Genomic DNA, 19,349 nt, shown 5'->3' with positions numbered 1-19,349 from the left:
GTGTCCCCCAAACTGTCATACCACAAACATGGCAAATGGCTCCCATTTTATCTGTCCAACTGTATTCTAGGCTTATTTCTGTAAAGGATATTCCACTGTAGAGATTGTATATTGCATCTCTCAAACAACAATTTTCTATCTCCGTGTTTCATGTAGTTACAATATTGATTGTTCCAGATTTCCATTTTATGTTGAATATATTGTAACTTGCATTAGAGGTGTATGGAGAACTAGTAGTTGTTTCTGAAAAAATAAGAAAAAAAAAAAAGAAGATTAAGGCAAATAATCCGATAACTAATACAGATGAAACAAGACCTATAAAAGTCGGGGAGTGCGCGAGTCATCAGAAAAACATCCAATGGTGCACTGCTCCAAATACCTGACTGCTGCAGCCAATCACACACCACAGGGCTGGAGACCCTGCTACCCCAGCACATCACATAGACAATTGCTAGAATCACCACAAAAGACTTGTCTATCTCACAGGTCCCACAAGGAGTAGACCTTATATTGGAATGGCAATAACTGAGGTCCTTAAAATGCTACGGAGTGGTCCGCCTTAGCCTTTATTATAGTTTATAGAAAATGATCTTGTAAATTTTGATTATTTAATTGTAGCATGTCCCTATAATGTACTATATTAGTATTGTGGGAAATTGGAGTGAACAAGGATTTGTGGAAAGGTGACAAATTGAGATCAGTCAAAATATAAAAGGCGTTCCCTTTATACTGCTGTTACATACCGGTGGGGCCCCTAGTGTCTCTCCATTCCCTCTCAGAATGTCTACAACAATGTCCTCACCTCAGCCATTTAGAAAAGTATCCAGGCAGTGTGACTGACCTACTGAATATGTGTAATCGCCATCAGTTGTGGGAGGGAATCTAAGGGGGCGCTATAACGAGTATGTATCAATGATATCTAGACACAAGAGCTTTGGATTGATGACTCCAGTTGAAAACTAAAATTAGTTAATATGAAGGTTTCTACGATTGTGTCTTAGAATTAAACGGTAGTATTATCAAAAAGATAATCTGCTAAATGTGTGATGTTTTTTTTTTCTCTCGTTTGCAGATTTCATCGGCCTTAATAAAATCAAGAGAAATGTTAGGCAAGAAGCTCTTACTTGCATAGGAAGTTGTGCCAATCACAAGCCTGTCTTCCCTCTGATTGACCTCAGTCCTGCACATACATTAGGTTTAGGTGGTTTTGTAGAGTATGACTGTGTAGCTTGTGATTTCCCAGTTTTATCAGAACAATTTTCCCTATGGTGTAAGGGCTTGTGTCTTGTAATTAGAACCGTGGTTCTCCATATCAATTATCGCTGAGCTTCCAGTATTTTTCCTTGTGACACCAAGGACGTCTCTTCCAATCACATGTTCTCCCGATGCCTTAATTTCGCTGTCCAGGAGTCTGGGCCTGGCCCTGTGGGGGGTTTTATCTTAAATACTTTCTGTATTTAGAATCAGATTCACTAGAGTTTTCTTACCTGTGTGTGCAGGTCTTTCAATGGATACAAGGTATCTCAGGGATGACTGGTTTAGTTTGTGTTTTAAATTTAATACAGCACAAGTATTACATGGCTGACTAATATCAGGCCTTCAATCTGTAAGACCATTAGTCCCGTGTATAGCATATCATGGAGGTTTAGACTTCTACATGACCATGGAGACAGTGTTTGCAGTAACTCACTGTGAGATTGATACTGTCTACTCTAATGGTTTAAGAAATGGGAACCACTTTTATCACACTGATGCTAATAGCATACATTTTAGGCAGCATTATAAGCTGTAGCTTTTGAGGTCAGGGAGCCATGAGGATTGTTTTTTTTTTTTTTACACACCTGGTTTAATATAAGTAATACACTACGCCTTATTATAAACCATTAATGTGCTTTAGAAACAGGTTCTGAGAGGTAAAATCTGTATGTGTCTGTGTATATGTGTGTGTCTGTGTATATGTGTGTGTGTGTGTGTATATGTATGTATATATATATATATATATATATATATATATATATATATATATATATATATATATATATATATATGTATGTACCATATGTCTGACTTTGCAAGGGACAACTGGAATATTATTTTTCTGAATTTATGTATATATATATATGTATACTTGGATAGCATCTCCGTTTGTATATCAGTTTGTCTTAATCTGAATTTCACTGATGAAAATAAAAAAAATTATTTTAGGCAAAAATTGGCTTTTTGGTATGTTATTTTTCTAAGGAAATGTTTATTTACAAATAAAAAAAGAACTTTATGCAGTGGCGTCATGACAAAAATATATATACAGTGGGGAATATAAGTATTTGATACTTTGCTAATTTTGCAAGTTTTTCCACCTTCAAAGAATGGAGAGGTCTGTAATTTTTATCATAGGTACACTTCAACTGTGAGAGACAGAATCTTTAACCCCTTTCTGACGTACTATCCCGTCAAGGTGACCTGGGACTTAATTCTCAGGGATGGGATAGTACGTCATGTGCGATCAGCCGAGCTCACGGGGGGATCGCAGCCGGGTGTCAGCTGATTATTACAGCTGACATCCGGCACTATGTACCAGGAGCGGTCACGGACCGCTCCCGGCACATTAACCCCCAAAACACTGCAATCAAACATGATCGCAGCGGTCCGGCGGCATAGGGAAGCATCGTGCAGGGAGGAGGCTCCCTGCTTGCTTCCCTGAGACCCTCAGAACAATGCGATATGATTGCGTTGTTCCGAGCGTCTCCTCCTTCCTCCTCCCTGCAGGCCCCGGATCCAAGGTGGCCACAGGCATCGGCAAGCCTCCTGCACTGCCTGTCAGATCGCTGATCTGACACAGCGCTTTGCAAAGTGTCAGATCAACGATCTGACACTATACAATGATGTCCCACCCTGGCACAAAGTTAAAAAAAAAAATATATATATATATATATATATATATTATATATATATATATATATATATATATATATATATATATATATATATATATATATATATATATATATAGTGTAAAAAAATAAAAAATTCCTAAATGAAGAAGAAAAAAAAAGATATTGTTCCAAGAAATACATTTCTTTATGTAAATAATAAAAAAAAAAACAATAAAAGTACACATATTTAGTATCGTTCACATCAAAAAACATGGTGCAAAAAGACCACATATCTACTATGTAATTATCTAAGGGTCACTTCCATCTGTCTGTCACGGAAATCCCAAGTCGCTGATTGGTCACGGCAAAACAGCCACGACCAATCAGCGACGGACACAGTCCGGCGGCAAAATGGCCGCTCCTTACTCTCCCCGTAGTCAGTGCCCGGCGCCCGCTCCATACTCCCCTCCAGTCAGCACTTACACAGGGTTAATGGCAGCGTTAACAGACCGCGTTATGCTGCAGTGGAACGCACTCCGTTAACGCTGCTATTAACCCTGTGTGACCAACTTTTTACTATTGATGCTGCCTATGCAGCATCATTAGTAAAAAGATCTAATGTTAAAAATAATTTAAAAAAAAAAAAATAGTTATATACTCACCGTCCGTCGGCCCCCTCGGATCCAGAACAGGCCTTTGCCGCTCCTCGCGACGCTCCGGTGACCACTCCATGCATTGCGATCTCGCGAGATGATGACGTAGCGGTCTCGCGAGACCGCTACGTCATCAACTCGCGAGACCGCAATGCAATCTTGAGACCGGAGCGCGCGAGGAGCATCTATAACCACTTCGCCTGGATCCGGGGGCCAACGGAAGGTGAGTATATAACTTTTTTTATTTTAATTCTTTTTTTTTTAAACAGGGATATGATACCCACATTGCTATATACAACGTGGGCTGTGCAATATACTACGTGGGCTGTGCAATGTACTACGTGGGCTGTGCAATGTACTACGTGGGCTGTGCAATGTACTACGTGGGCTGTGCAATGTACTACGTGGGCTGTGCAATGTACTACGTGGCCTGTGCAATATACTACGTGGGCTGTGCAATATACTACGTGGCTGTGCTATTTACTACGTGGGTTGTTATATACTACGTGGCCGGCCGCGAACAATCAGGCGCAAATTGGCGCGGGATTTGAACCACGCTTCGCTATTTGGTCGCGGCCGGCCGAATCAATGTTCAATGTATTTTTCTAAAATCTTCATAAATAAACTACATACATATTCTAGAATACCCGATGCATTAGAATCGGGCTACCATCTAGTAGAGTATAATCCTTGAATTCAAATCTCTATCGATTAAGTACAAAATCAAAAAATATTTAAAATTAGAGCTACCGGACGCCACTCACACAATCCAAGCATTTCCGGCAGGGGCACATTTGCCTTTTCATATTTAGTAAGTATGTCACATTTCACCGCAATGCTTGGATTGTGATTATAGCGGTTAAATCTAGACCAGTTACTATGCACTAAGCACTTTACTTGTATTCGGTTTAATATTACTTCGAATGCTTAGGTCAGTACTGTTAGACTTGAAGTACCTATGTAGCTTAAATTTTATAGTGTTATTATAGTTTTGTACTGACCTATACTGCGGTATGAAATGCTGCAATAATTCTTTTAAAAGGCTTATAGATGTGCTGGTTGCATTCTGCCCCTGGATGAGTGGTGTCCAGTAGCTCTAATTTTAAATATTTTTTTTATTTTGTACTTTATCAATAAAGATATGAATTCAAGGATTATACTCTATATGTGGTCTTTTTGCACCATGTTTTTTGATGTGAATTATATGCTCTGAGTTTTGTGTCTTTCCATATTTTTTTTTGGGGGGGGATAGTTTTTGAGTTTTAATACATATTTAGTATTGCCGCGTCCGTAACGACCCGACCTATAAAACTGTCCCACTAGTTAACCCCTACAGTGAACACCGTAAAAAAATTAATAAAAAAACAGGCAAAAACAATGCTTTATCATACCGCTGAACAAAAAGTGGAATAACACGGGATCAAAAAGACGGATATAAATAACCATGGTACCGCTGAAAACGTCATCTTGTCCTGCTAAAAACGAGCTACCATACAGCTTCATCAGCAAAAAAATAAAGTTATAGCCCTCAGAATAAGGCGATGTAAAAATATTTTTTTTTCCTATAAAATAGTTTTTATTGCATAAAAGGGCCAAAACATACAAATATTATATAAATGAGGTATCGCCGTAATCGTACTGACCCGAAGAATAAAACTGCTTTATCAATTTTACCAAACGTGGAACGGTATAAACGCCTCCCCCAAAAGAAATTCATGAATAGCTGTTTTTTTGTCATTCTGCCTCACAAAAATCGGAATAAAAAGCGATCAAAAACTGTCATGTGCCCAAAAATGGTACCAATAAAAACGACAATTCATCCCACAAACCCACAAAGAACAAGACCTCACATGAGCCTGTGGACCAAAATATGAAAAAATTATAGCTCTCAAAATGTGGTAACGCAAAAACTATTTTTGCAATAAAAAGCTTCTTTTATTGTGTGACAGCTGCCAAACATAAAAACCCGCTATAAATAGTAGCTCAAACCCCCCTTTATCACCGCCTTAGTTAGGGAAAAATAATAAAATTAAAAAAATGTATTTATTTATATTTTCCCATTAGGGGTAGGGTTAGGGCTAAAGTTAGGGTTAGGGCTAAAGTTAGGGTTGGGGCTCAAGTTAGGGTTTGGATTACATTTACGGTTGGGATTAGTGTTAGGGGTGTGTCAGGGTTAGGGGTGTGGTTAGCGTTATGGTTGGGGTTAGGGGTGTGTTGGAGTTAGGGGTGTGGTTAGGGTTGGCATTAGGGTTAGGGGCGGGTTAGGGTTGGGATTTGGGTTAGGGGTGTGTTGAGGTAAGGGTTGGAGTTAGAATTGGGTGGTTTCCACTGTTTAGGTACATCAGGGGCTCTCAAAATGCGACATGGCATCCGATCTCAATTCCAGCCAATTCTGCATTGAAAAAGTAAAACAGTGCTCCTTCCCTTCCGAGCTCTCCCGTACGCCCAAACCGGTTTACCCCAACATATGGGGTATAAGCGTACTCAGGACAAATTGGACAACAACTTTTGGGGTCCAATTTCTCCTGTTACCCTTGGGAAAATAAACATTTGGGGGCTAAAAATTCATTTTTGTGGGAAAAAAAGTTTTTTTATTTTCACGGCTCTGCGTTATAAACTGTAGTGAAACACTTGGGGGTTCAAAGTTCTCACAACACTTCTAGATAAGTTCCTTGGGGGGGGTCTAGTTTCCAATATGGGGTCACTTGTGGGGGGGTTTCTACTGTTTAGGTACATCAGGGGCAACATGATGCCCGCAGACCATTCCATCTAAGTCTGCATTCCAAACGGCGCTCCTTCCCTTACGAGCTCTGCCATGTCCCAAAACTGTGGTGTCCCCCCCCCCCCCCCCACATATGGGGTATCAGCGTACTCCGGACAAATTGGACAACTTTTGTGGTCAAATTTCTCCTGTTACCCTTGGGAAAATACAAAACTGGGGGCTAAAAATCATTTTTTGGGGAAACATTTTTTATTTTTTTATTTTCACAGCTCTGCGTTATAAACTAGTGAAACACTTGGGGGATCAAAGTTCTCACAAGACATCTATACAATTTCCTTAGGAGGTCTACTTTCCAAAATGCTGTCACTTGTGGGGCGTTACTAATGTTTAGGCACATCAGGGGTTCTCCAAACGTGACATGGCATCCTATCTCAATTCCTGCCAATTTTGCAATGGAAAGTCAAATGGTGCTCTTTCCCTTCCGAGCTCTGCCGTGCACCAAAACAGTGGTTCCCCCCCACATATGGGGTATCTGCGTACTCGGAACAAATAGTACAACAACTTTTGATGTCTAATTTCTCCTTTTACCCTTGGTAAAATAAAACAAGTTGGATCTGAATGTCATTTTTTGTGAAAAAAAGTTAAATGTTGATTTTTTATTTTTTTTAAAACATTCCAAAAATTCCTGTGAAACACCTGAAGGGTTAATAAACTTATTTAATGTGATTTTGAGCACCTTGAGGAGTGCAGTTTTTAGAATGGTGTCACACTTGGGTATTTTATATCATATAGACCCCTCAAAGTGATTTCAAATGTGATGTGGTCCCTAAAAAAAAAAAAAAAAAAATGGTGTTGTAAAAATGAGAAATTGCTGGTCAACTTTTAACCCTTATAACTCCCTAGCAAAAAAAAAAATTTTGGTTCCAAAATTGTGCTGATGTAAATTAGACATGTGGGAAATGTTACTTAAAGGGCACCTGTCACCACGTTTTTGGAAGATGGGATAAAAATAGCGTTAAATAGGGGCAGAGGTGGGCGTTACATTAGTGTGTGTGTTATGCGTTTATTACCCACCTAAGTTGCCGAAATAACTTTGCAAAGTCTCCGTTTTCGCCTGTCAATCAGGCTGGTCAGGTCGCATGGGCGTTGTCTTCCCCCAGATTTGGCGTAGTTTTCCGTTGGTGGCGTAGTGGTGTGCGCATGCCCAAAGTCCGGAATCCTCTTCCAGGGGATTTAAAATAGCGCGGTGTTCGTTATTGCATTGGTGATCGGTGGGCGCGGCCATCTTCCTTTGGCCGCGCGTGCGCAGAAGCGGCGCTCTGCTGGCCGCGGCTTCAGGAAAATGGCCGCCGCGATATCCATCTGCGCACGCGCGGCATCCCGCGGCCATTTTCCTGAAGCCGCGGCCAGCAGAGCGCCGCTTCTGCGCACGCGCGGCCAAAGGAAGATGGCCGCGCCCACCGATCACCAATGCAATAACGAACACCGCGCTATTTTAAATCCCCTGGAAGAGGATTCCGGACTTTGGGCATGCGCACACCACTACGCCACCAACGGAAAACTACGCCAAATCTGGGTGAAGACACCACGCCCATGTGACCTGACCAGCCTGATTGACAGGCGAAAACGGAGACTTTGCAAAGTTATTTCGGCAACTTAGGTGGGTAATAAACGCATAACACACACACTAATGTAACGCCCACCTCTGCCCCTATTTAACGCTATTTTTATCCCATCTTCCAAAAACGTGGTGACAGGTTCCCTTTAAGTAATTTGTGTGACATATCTCTGTGATTTAAGGGCATGAAAATACAAAGTTGGAAAATTGCGAAATTTTCAAAATTTTTGCCAAGTTTCCGTTTTTTTTTCACAAATAAACACAAGTAATGTCAAGGAAATTTTACAACTAACATGAAGTACATTATGTCACAAGAACTGTCAGAATCACCGGGATCCATGCAAGCTTTCCAGAGTTATAACCTCATAAAGGGACAGTGGTCAGAATTGTAAAAATTGGCCCGGTCATTAATGTGCAAACCACCCTTGGGGGTTAAGTGGTTAAAAAAAAAATCTAGAAAATCATTGTATGATTTTTATATATTTATTTTCCATTTTATTGCATGAAATAAGTATTTTGATACAAAAGAAAAATAGAATTTAATTTTTGGTATACTAATTATGCAAATTCTCTTCAGAGAGGAAGAGAGCTAGAACTCTAGTGCCGCCTATTGGAAGGTAGCAATCCTACAAGTAAATGTTGACCCTTTAATGAGCCTTGTCACATGACTTAGGATAATAGCCAAACCAGAATCTCAATTTGCAGAAGTGCAAAGCGAAGATTTGGTTTGGCTGTGTGAGAGGCGTCAGACAGTTATCCAAGAAGTATTTGTTACGTGTTACGGAACCACTCAGCACCCAGAATATGTTGTGCAGTTATATGTATGAATAATAGGTTCCATGTGAGATGCATCAGCCCAGGCTGCGCCCCTGGGCAGAGGGGACAAGATTTGTGTCCTGTGAATAAAGTGTGGTGAGACTGGAAATACGTGAAGAAGCAGTCAGCTTTTATATGCTGTCATGTAATCAAGGAATTCCAGCCAGCGTCCTTCATTCAGACTCCAGCCAAAGCAAAGTGGACCTCCTGAAACACGGGGTGGTACTGAAAGAGGTACCCCAGCTCGGTAGACCCCGTTACAGTATTGTTTCTCCTTGCGGAGATCGACATGCTAAGCATGCCGAGATGAGGAGACTTAAAGCCACAATGCTCCTCTGGGTAATATGCTAATTATGCAAATTGTCTCTTCAGAGAGGAACAGAGCTAGAACTCTAGTGCCACCTATTGGAAGGTAGCAATCCTACAAGTATAGAAACCTTTGATTTCAATTACTGAGGTCAGACATTTCCTGTAGTTCTTGACCAAGTTTGCACACAATGCAGCAGGGATTTTGACCCATTCCGCCATACAGATCTTCTCCAGATCTTTAAGGTTTTGGGGCTGTTGCTGGACAACATTAAGTTTCAGCTCCCACCATTTTCTATTAGGTGTACATCTTGAGACTCCAGGACCATGAAATGGTTCTTACAGAGCCACTCTTTAGTTTCCCTGGCTGTGTGTTTCAGGTCATTGTCATGCTGGGAGACCCTGCCGCGACCCATCTTCAGTGCTCTTACTAATGGTAGGAGGTTGTAGTCTTGTCTCCTGTGCAGAAAAGCACCCCGAAAGAATGATGTTTTCTTTCACCCATGACAGCGATAGAGGGGTTCCACCCTTCAAGGGCAGGAAATCTTCAAGATGAAAAAGGCGGCGCCTCTCTCAGTATCAGTGGTTTCCTGTCCTTGACGGGGGAACCTTTCCTGCTCGGCGACAGAAGACAAGTTCCCAGACCTGGGCCAGTCAGTCATGTCTTTTTTTTTCTCTCTTAATGGTATTGTTGTCTTTCTACTGGTTGCATCCTGGCTTTTATACTCTTCATATTGCAGTGCGCCTGGTTCTTTAAATATTGGTCAGTCATGGCAGGGCACCGTGTCTGCTGCTGCCGGTGCCAGAAGTGCTGTTGGGGGAAGTGTTTATGGAAAACTAACCACAGGAGTTGTGCTCTGTGTGGCCAGGGGTAATCGAGGGTATGGCCTAAAAAATTGTGCCAGTTTTGTATCGATGAGACCATAGCGGAAGAGGCCCCAAACTTTTCCTCCAGATTAAAATCCCTCAATAAGACAGAGGTAGAGAATTCATTGAGATCCCTATCCCACTCAAAGCAAACACCCTGCAGTCACAAGAGATCTCCCACAGTATCCTCCACCGATTCAGATGGAGGAGGGAAGTTTGGATGATTTGTCAGGGTCAACCTCATCTGAATGTGCCTGAGGAGTGGGTTACAGTTTTCTTTTCTCCTGGAATAAATAGGCAATCTGGTAAAGGCTCTAAGGTCCACAATGGGCTTGGTCGACCAGAAGTCAGAAACTCCGTTCAGCACTTAATATCTGGGACTCTGGATCGGAGGAAGTGTAGGTCCTTCCCTATTAATGAGAAAGTACAAGGACTCCTAAATAAGGAATGGAAAAGGCCAGAGAAGGGCCCCCTACCATCTTCCTTTAAAAGGAAATACCCCTTTGATGAGGAGGCAACAATATCCTGGAATAAAGCCCAAAATTGGATGTTGCCTCTCAAAGAAATCATCCATTCCCTTTGAGGATACTGACCTGTTAAAAGACCCACTAGACTCTAGTTAAACATGGGACAAGAGCTTCCGTAAATTTCTGATAATACTCATTAATCAGACCATCCGGGCCTGGGGATTTCTGGGATTTTAATGATTTGATTGTTTCCCTAATCTCTGATTCATTAAAGGGTTGGTTAAGAGTGAGCAAGTCTGTTTTGTCAATTTGATGGAGACTTAATCTGTCCAGGAATTCTATTGTTTGTTGGGTTCTTGTTGGAAAATCTGACTTTATATTGTACAATTCCCTATAAAAATTAGCAAATTCCTCTGCAATATCCTGCGGATGGTATTTTATGTCCCCATTGGGAGTTCTGATTTTGAGCACCCTGTTTTTTATTCTTTCTTTCTTCATTTTTGCCATCATGAATTTAGTGGGCCTATTCGTTTCAGCATATGTTTTAAATTTAAATTTATTTGAAATTTTTTCAAAGTCTTCCATGATCACCCCATTCAAATCCTGTTTTAATCTAAAGGTACCGTCACATTAAGCGACGCTGCAGCGATAGCGACAGCGATGCCGATCGCTGCAGCGTCGCTGTTTGGTCGCTGGAGAGCTGTCACACAGACCGCTCTCCAGCGACCAACGATGCCGAGGTCCCCGGGTAACCAGGGTAAACATCGGGTTGCTAAGCGCAGGGCCGCGCTTAGTAACCCGATGTTTACCCTGGTTACCAGCGTAAAAGTTAAAAAAACAAACAGCACATACTCACCAGCGCGTCCCCCAGCGTCTGCTTCCTGACACTGACTGAGCTCCGGCCCTAACAGCACAGCGGTGACGTCACCGCTGTGCTTTCACTTTCAGTTTAGGGCCGGCGCTCAGTCAGTGTCAGGAAGCAGAGGCTGGGGGACGCGCAGGTGAGTATGTGCTGTTTGTTTTTTTAACTTTTACGCTGGTAACCAGGGTAAACATCGGGTTACTAAGCGCGGCCCTGCGCTTAGTAACCCGATGTTTACCCTGGTTACCAGTGTAAAATATCGCTGGTATCCTTGCTTTTGCTGTCAAACACGGCGATACACGGCGACCTAGCGACCAAATAAAGTGCAGACCTTCTAGCAGCGACCAGCAATTTCACAGCGGGATCCAGATCGCTGCTGCGTGTCAAATACAGCGATATCGCTATCCAGGTCGCTGCAACGTCACGGATCGCTGGCGATATCGCCTAGTGTGACGGTACCTTAAGAGTGTCAGTGTATATCTGTTGGGAGTTGTTATTGATAAGGGTTTCATTTGTCCTAATCTGTGTCTGAATGGTTTTAATCCTTTCCCTCCTCTTTGAATTATTTTGTGCTGTCAGTTGGATCATCTTTCCCCTCACCACCGCTTTGTGGGCGCACCATATTGTAAGAGGGCTCATTCCCTCAGTTTCGTTCTCCTTAAAGTATAATTTCAGAGAGGACTCAATCTCTTTTCTGCACTCTGGCGTGTTCAACAAATAATTGCTGCACTTCCAAAGAGCGCTGTTTTTGAAAATAGGTCCAACCACAACTTCCGTTATGATGGGAGAATGATCTGAGAACGTCTTGTCTATAATGACTGATTTTTTTATGTTGGTGAGGGAGAAGATGTCTGTGAGAAAAAGGTCTATCCTTGATGAGGTTTTGTGAACAGAGGAGAAATGTGTGTATTCTTTTGATGATGCATTCAGACATCTAAACGTGTCGTATAATTCATTGTTCAATAGCCAATTTCCTAGGTCTCCAGATAGGTGTCTAGTCAGTGATGAAGAGTCTATTTTACTATCAGGCACCATATTGAAGTCTCCCATTATGTATAATTTCCCTTTTCTATTTTTTTGAATTTTTTTGGCAATCTTATTAAGGAAGTTCATTTGCTTTTTATTAGGGCCGTATATATTGACAATCGTGCACGTAGTTGAATTTAACTCGCAAACCACAATGTGATATCTACCCCCTGGGTCAGTGTGTTCCTCAATGAATTTGAAGGGGACTGTGTTTTTTTATTAAGGTGATCACTCCTGCCTTTTTCTTTGAGGCTGACGACTTGAACGAGTGTGCAAAGTCTCTGCTGGAGAGGTGTGGATAGTTATCATTCTGAAATTTCGTCTCCTGTAAACATGCGACATCAACCTGAAGCTGTTTCAATTCCCTCAAAAGCGTATATCTCTTCCAGGGACTGTTAAGCCCCCTGACGTTGTAGGACGCGAACCTGATCATTACCGTGTGGAGATGTAAAACCTATTGGAACACTTAAACTTAGAACAAAGAAGTTAGTGAACAAGAAATTGAACAAAATAATACAATACGATCAACTGTAATATATTAACTCTAACTGGGCTTCACAATCCGGACAGTTCCCAGGGGAGATGCTAGAAGCTACTCTTATAATGATCCCGAAGTCTCAGAGTGATGCGGAGGAGGTCGGAAATTTCAGGCCAATATCTCTCATCAACACGGATATCAAGATTTACTCCAAAATCATGGCCACAAGGTTGAGAGTTATACTCCCCAAGTTAATCAACAGTGACCAAACAGGTTTCATAAAAGACAGGCAAACATCCGATGGGACTAGAAGGCTTATAAATATTATTCATAAAATTAACTCCACTCATACCCCGTCAATACTGGTAGCCTTGGATGCTGAGAAGGCTTTCGACCGAATTAATTGGCCCTATCTAAAAAGAGTCCTTCTGAAATTTGGCTTTGATAACTCATGGGTGGATTCGGTCTTTTCCCTCTACTCCAGCCCAAGTGCTAAAGTCTACATTAACAATAGCCTCTCCAGGCCTTTTGAGATAGGAAACGGTACGAGACAGGGATGCCCATTGTCACCCCTGCTCTTTGCACTGGCAATTGAGCCTTTGGCGGAGGCAGTGAGACAAAATATTAATATCTCGGGAATTGAATCCACACTCAGACAGTTCAAGATTAGTCTGTTTGCAGACGACATGTTGTTGACCCTCACAGACCCACTTAACTCTACCAAAGCTTTAATGGAAACTCTCAGAGAATTTTCCCTGATTTCTGACTTTAAAATCAACAATCATAAATCTAAAATTTTGCAGTTCCACATGACTGACGATTTGATAGAGTCTGTTAAGAAGGTATCGGACTTCTGCTGGGAGAGGGAGGAAATCAGCTACTTGGGGGTTGCATTTAGGAGGAATATGGCAGATACTGTCAGCGCGAATTGCAGATCATTATTGTCCACTATTACAAAGGATCTACTGGCATGGGAAAATGTGGGATTATCTTGGTTCGGAAAAGTTTTGGCAATCAAAACAATAATTCTACCTAAGCTGTTATATTTATTCAGAACTTTACCCTTGAACTTTCCAGCAACCTTCTTCAGAGACTGCAATAAAAAAATCTTTGAATACATCTGGAAGGGGAAGAGAGCTAGAGTCTCCAGGGACATCATGCACAAAAGTAAGTCCAGTGGAGGAATGGGAGTCCCAAACATACATGCCTATTACTTAACAAATTTAATCAAACAGAGCCAATTTTGGTTAATGGAGGGTATAACACCTGCATGGATAGATTTGGAGGCACAGATTCATGATACCAAACCAATAAAGAGAATCCTCCTTGAACATATATTTAATCTAAATATTCATAAATCAAAACATCCTATCTTATCGGCAATTGTATGTGCTTGGGGATCCCTGACCAACCAAAAGGACAAAACAGATGGAAACAAATGGAGACAAACTTCCATTGACTTTAATAGCTACTGCCTTCGGGACCACTTTCCCAGAAAACTGGATAAAGGGGGGTATAGACAAGATGGGTGATCTGGTCTGTGATAATAAGATCAAGACCTTTTCAGAAATAAAGAAAAAATTTAACATCCCATCGGAAGAAATCATGCAATTCTTCATAATAAAGGATTTAATAAAAAAAATTATTGGGTAGAGCTACTATTAAATCAGAAATTTCCCACCTCCTCCTCAAAAATACTACACATAAGATTTTCTGGAGTACAGGATTCATATACAGGTTTTTTAATAAGGACAGTGAGTTTGGGAAAAATCGGTACATACAAAAATGGGAGAAGGAATTACAGTTTAGGGTGTCTAGGAAAAAGTGGGAGATTGCCATTAACTACACTTATGCGTCAACAATTTCGATTCCTCTGCATGAGTCCTATCTCAAGATTCTAACCAGGTGGTATCTCACACCTTCCAGAGTTGCACATTTCAGGGAGGACGAGTCCCCATTATGTTGGAGAGGTTGTGGAGGAAAAGGTGACATGTTGCATGTCTTTTGGTCGTGCCCGAAACTTGGGGGTTTGTGGAGAGAAATTTCGGAATACATCAGCAAACTGATTAGCAGAGACTTTGTTCTCTCTTCGCTAGGCCTACTGTTCTCATTGAACTTGGAAGACATCCACCTTTCCACAAGACATGTCATCATCCATATCCTGTTGATTGCAAAAAATCTGATTGCTGCATTCTGGAAGAGACTTGAACCCCCAAGGCTCCATGACGTTGTGGACAGGCTACAAACACACAATGCGCTTGATCTTAAATTTGCTATAATGAACGATTGTATACATAAATATAAAAAAAAGTGGAATATTTGGAACACCATATACCAAAACCAAAGTTAATTGTTAATTGTGGAGTTACGGAATGTTGATGCATTCCTTACGTGTATATAAGTTTACCTTTAATATAGGAAAATCGAAGCTGGTGACAACAAGACAGATTAGGAGACAAATCTTTACAAGCAATAATAGTCTGTCTACACTACGGTTATTTCTTTTACCTTTCCTCCCCCTTTCTCCCCCCTTCCCCCCATCTCACCACTTCCCTTCCCCATGTTCCTTCATATGTATCTATAGATGAAGCATATATCAATACAAAATTAATGCATAAAGTTTGTTGTTATGTTTAAAAGTTTAATAAAAACACTTGAACCACAAAAGACCCACTAGACAGAAAAATATCAACTTTTCTCAAGGGTACCTGGGAGTTGTCAGATGGTGCACTGAGACCAGCCATCGCGGCAACTTGTACAGCCAGATCTCTTATGGTCTGGCTGAGTAGGTTAGAAGATCAGCTGAGGGATGACTCACCCCAAGACTTCATCTTGGCCACACTTCCAGTGATTAAGGAGGCGGCGGCGTTCCTTTCAGATGCCTCAGCAGATTCAGCTAGATTGGCAGCGAGATCTGCAGTGCTGTCTAATACAGGTCGTAGAGCGGTCTGGTTAAAGTGCTGGCCAGGAGACATGCAGGCAAAAAGTAAGTCTTGTTCTCTCCTTTCTGAAGGACATTGCTTATTTGGCACAGCTCTGGACGATATCCTGGAAAAAGCAGCGGATAATAAGAAAGGGATTCCAAGATCTCCCTTTTTCGTCCTTCAAACAGTCCTTTCGGAGGAAAAACTTCAACTGAAGGAGACCGGCCATAGAACAGGTTGGACGATCATCCCAGGAAGGGTAAAGGATTCCTTTTCGGTGGTCTCTCCCAGCATAACAGACCTCCAAATTACTTATTTCCCAAGGTGGGGGGGGGGGGGACTCTCTCTGTTCCTTCCAGTCTGGGAATTTTCTCCAGAACTCAAATCCTCGATCTGTTAAAATTGAGATTGAGCCTGGAGTTTGTAAAGTATCCACCATAGATTTGTCGTTCCTGCTCCATGAGCGTATCTACTGGAACAACGCGCATTAGAAACAGAGGTTTTAAACCTCTTAGAAAAGAACGTTTTACAGGAGGTCCCACCAGAAGAAAGGAGGAGAGGATTTTATTCCCCTCTGTTTCTCATAAAGAAACCGGATGGCTCATACAAGAGGATTATCAACCTGAAAAACTTGAGCAAGTTCTTAAAATTCCCACCTTCAAGATGGAATCAATAAAATCAGCAGTACAGTTGCTCTTTCCTGGATGTGTTATGGCCGTCCTGGATGTGTTTTACCATGTGCTAGTACATGCAACATTCCAGAAATTATTTCAATACAAGGCCCTTCCCTTCGGCCTAGCAGTAGCTCCCCCTGTGTTTATGAAGCTAATAACAGAAATTACGGCCTACCTCAGGGAAGAAAAGCGGCTGATCATTCCCTCTCTAAACGATTTCCTAATAGTGGGAAGCTCATACGGTCATTGTCAGAGTCAAGTGGAGGAGCTTGGCACCATCTTAAAGCGCTTAGGATGGTGTTTGAACATAGTAAAATCAAGGTTAGACCCACAAAGGACACAGATCTTTTTGGGTCTCTTGATGAACTCAGTCTGACAGGAATATCGTCTACCGGATCAGAAGAGAGAAAATTTAATCTGCTCTCTACCGCAATACAAAATCCGGTAATTACCCTCTGGAAAGCAAAAATGGGCCCAGATTCACTCAAGGGAGTTAACATGACACATACAAGTGCTTCTCACTAAATTAGAATATCATCAAAAAGTTAATTTATTTCAGTCTTTCAATACAAAAAGTGAATCTCATATATTATATAGAGTCATTACAAACAGTGATTTATTTCTGTTAATGATTATGGCTTACAGCGAATGAAAACCCACAAGTCATTATCTCAGTAAATTAGAATGCTTTATAACACCAGCTTGAAAAATTATTTTAAAAATTCCAAAATGTTGGCCTACTGAAATATATGTTAAGTAAATGAACTCAATACTTGGTCAGGGCTCCTTGTGCATCAATTACTGTAAATTTGTACACAAATTTTTGTGGGAAAAAAAGAATTTTTATTTTCACCGCTCTTTGTTATAAACTGTAGTGAAACACTTGGGGGTTCAAAGTTCTCACAACACATCTAGATAAGTTCCTTGGGGGGTCTACATTCCAATATGGGGTCACTTTTGGGGGTTTGTACTGTTTTGGTACATCAGGGGTTCTGCAAACGCAATGTGATGTCCAGGGGTGAACCTAGCCTCTCTGCTGCCTGAGGCGAATGGCAAAATGGCGCCCCCCCCACCCGGTAGTAAAATCAGTACAAATAAATCTGGTTTACTCTTTACTAGCCTAACCTGACGCACATGGAAAATACATACACTTTTAAATAGGATTATATTTGAAACATCGATCTTTACACTTCTTCAGGGACTAAATGCCGCCTGAGGTGAAGTGATCAACTTGCTTCATTTTAAGTGTGCCCTTGGCCGGGGAACAGTGCTTACTGTAGCGCTTCTTCCCCGGCAGGCGTCTGTGTCATACAGATGCGGCACACAGTTGCCACACGTATTACACACACGGACACGAATATCTCCAGTACCGTTTTTTCCGGTACCGGAAATATCAGGATATGTGAAACCAGCCTAAAGCCGCATTTACACATTCAGTATTTGGTCAGAATTTCACCTCAGTATTTGTAAGCCAAATCGGGAGTGGGTGAGAGATCCAGAAGTGGTGACGTGTTTCTTTATACTTTTCCTCTGATTGTTACTCTCCTGGTTTTGGCTTACAATTACTGAGTAGTGTTGAGCGATACCTTCCTTCCTTCGGATAGTATCGGCCGATACCCGAAAAATATCGGATATCGCCGATACCGATACCCGATACCAATACAAGTCAATGGGACACAAGTATCGGAAGCTATCCTGGATGGTTCCCAGGGTCTGAAGGAGAGGAAACTCTCCTTCAAGCCCTGGGATCCATATTCATGTAAAAAATAAAGAATTAAAATAAAAAATATGGATATACTCACCCATCTGGCGGCCCCTGGACCTTACCGATTGTAACCGGCAGCCTCCGTTCCTAAGAATGAGGAGTTTAGGACCCTCGATGACGTCGCAGCTTGTGATTGGTCGCGTGCCGCTCATGTGACCGCTCACGCGACCTGGTGAGTATATCCATATTTTTTATTTTAATTCTTTATTTTTTACATGAATATGGATCCCAGGGACTGAAGGAGAGTCTCCTCTCCTCCAGACCCTGGGAACCATACACTGGGAACTTCCGATTCCGATTTCCGATACCACAAAAATATCGGAACTCGGTATCGGAATTCCGATACCGCAAGTATCGGCCGATACTTGCGGTATCGGAATGCTCAACACTAATACTGAGGTAACATACTGAACATGTGAACGTGGCCTGATAGCGTGTTTCTGTTACTTCTGACTTCCCGCAGACAGCTGGAGCGGACCGCGACACCTATCTGACCCGTAACGGACCGGGACCGCCCCTGGGTGAGTATAATATAACCTTTATTTCTCATCTTTCAGGTTACATCGGGGGCTTATCTACAGCATTACAGAATGCATTACAGAATGCTGGAGATAAGCCCCTGATACTGGTGGCCGCAGCTCATATACGATTTTTGGGGTGACAGACGCCCTTTAAAAAGGTACTACTGGCCTCTCAGATCCTCAATATTAATTTGACCTGATAGCAAAATGACTATAGTTGCCCATAGGATATGTCCTCCACTTGCCCAAGTAAGTCACAATAACATGTATGGGTATAGCATCCTTTTCTTATAAGCACCACTTATTTGTACCATATAAATGAGATCATGTATATACTATTCATCCTATGCTATCAGGTCAGATTAATATTGAGGATCTGAGAGGCTAGTAGTACCTTTTAAACACCCCCGCCCCCTTTTTCTGTTTGTTGGTTATAGGGAAAGGAAGAACAGAGAGAGAGAAAGAAAGAAAGAAAGGAGAGAGAGAGAAAGAAAGAACAGAGAGAGAAAGAAAGAAAGAACAGAGAGAGAAAGAAAGAGGGGAAAGAAAACAGATAAAGAAAGGGGAAAGAAAGAACAGAAAGAAAGAAAAAGAAAGAAGGGAAAGAAAGAACAGAGAGAGAAAGAAAGGAAAGAAAGAACAGAGAGAGAAAAAGGGAAAGAGGGGAATGAAAGAAAGAACAGAGAGAGAAAGAAAGAGGGGAAAGAAAGGAGAGAGAGAGAAAGAAAGATGGTAAAGGAAGAAAGAATAGAGAGAGAGAAAGAGGGGAAAGAACAG

At 41.6% G+C, this 19,349-nt stretch overlaps 1 protein-coding gene across 5 annotated transcripts in view; it reads left to right on the top strand.

The window, feature by feature from the left end:
• PHACTR4 (phosphatase and actin regulator 4) overlaps positions 1 to 2,212 on the top strand; it is a 175,805-nt gene extending 173,593 nt beyond the window's left edge. For all 5 annotated transcript variants that reach the window (XM_077295654.1, XM_077295655.1, XM_077295656.1 and 2 more), the window contains one exon: positions 1,073 to 2,212. In XM_077295654.1, coding sequence (XP_077151769.1) covers positions 1,073 to 1,088 — 16 coding nt within the window. In that variant the 3' untranslated portion in view covers positions 1,089 to 2,212. The remainder of the gene's footprint in view (positions 1 to 1,072) is intronic.
• Positions 2,213 to 19,349: the final 17,137 nt, after the last annotated feature.

This window comes from Ranitomeya variabilis, chromosome 3 (assembly GCF_051348905.1).
Source record: "Ranitomeya variabilis isolate aRanVar5 chromosome 3, aRanVar5.hap1, whole genome shotgun sequence".
Classification (NCBI taxonomy): Eukaryota; Metazoa; Chordata; class Amphibia; order Anura; family Dendrobatidae; genus Ranitomeya; species Ranitomeya variabilis.
This window is presented reverse-complemented; position numbering and strand designations above follow the sequence as displayed.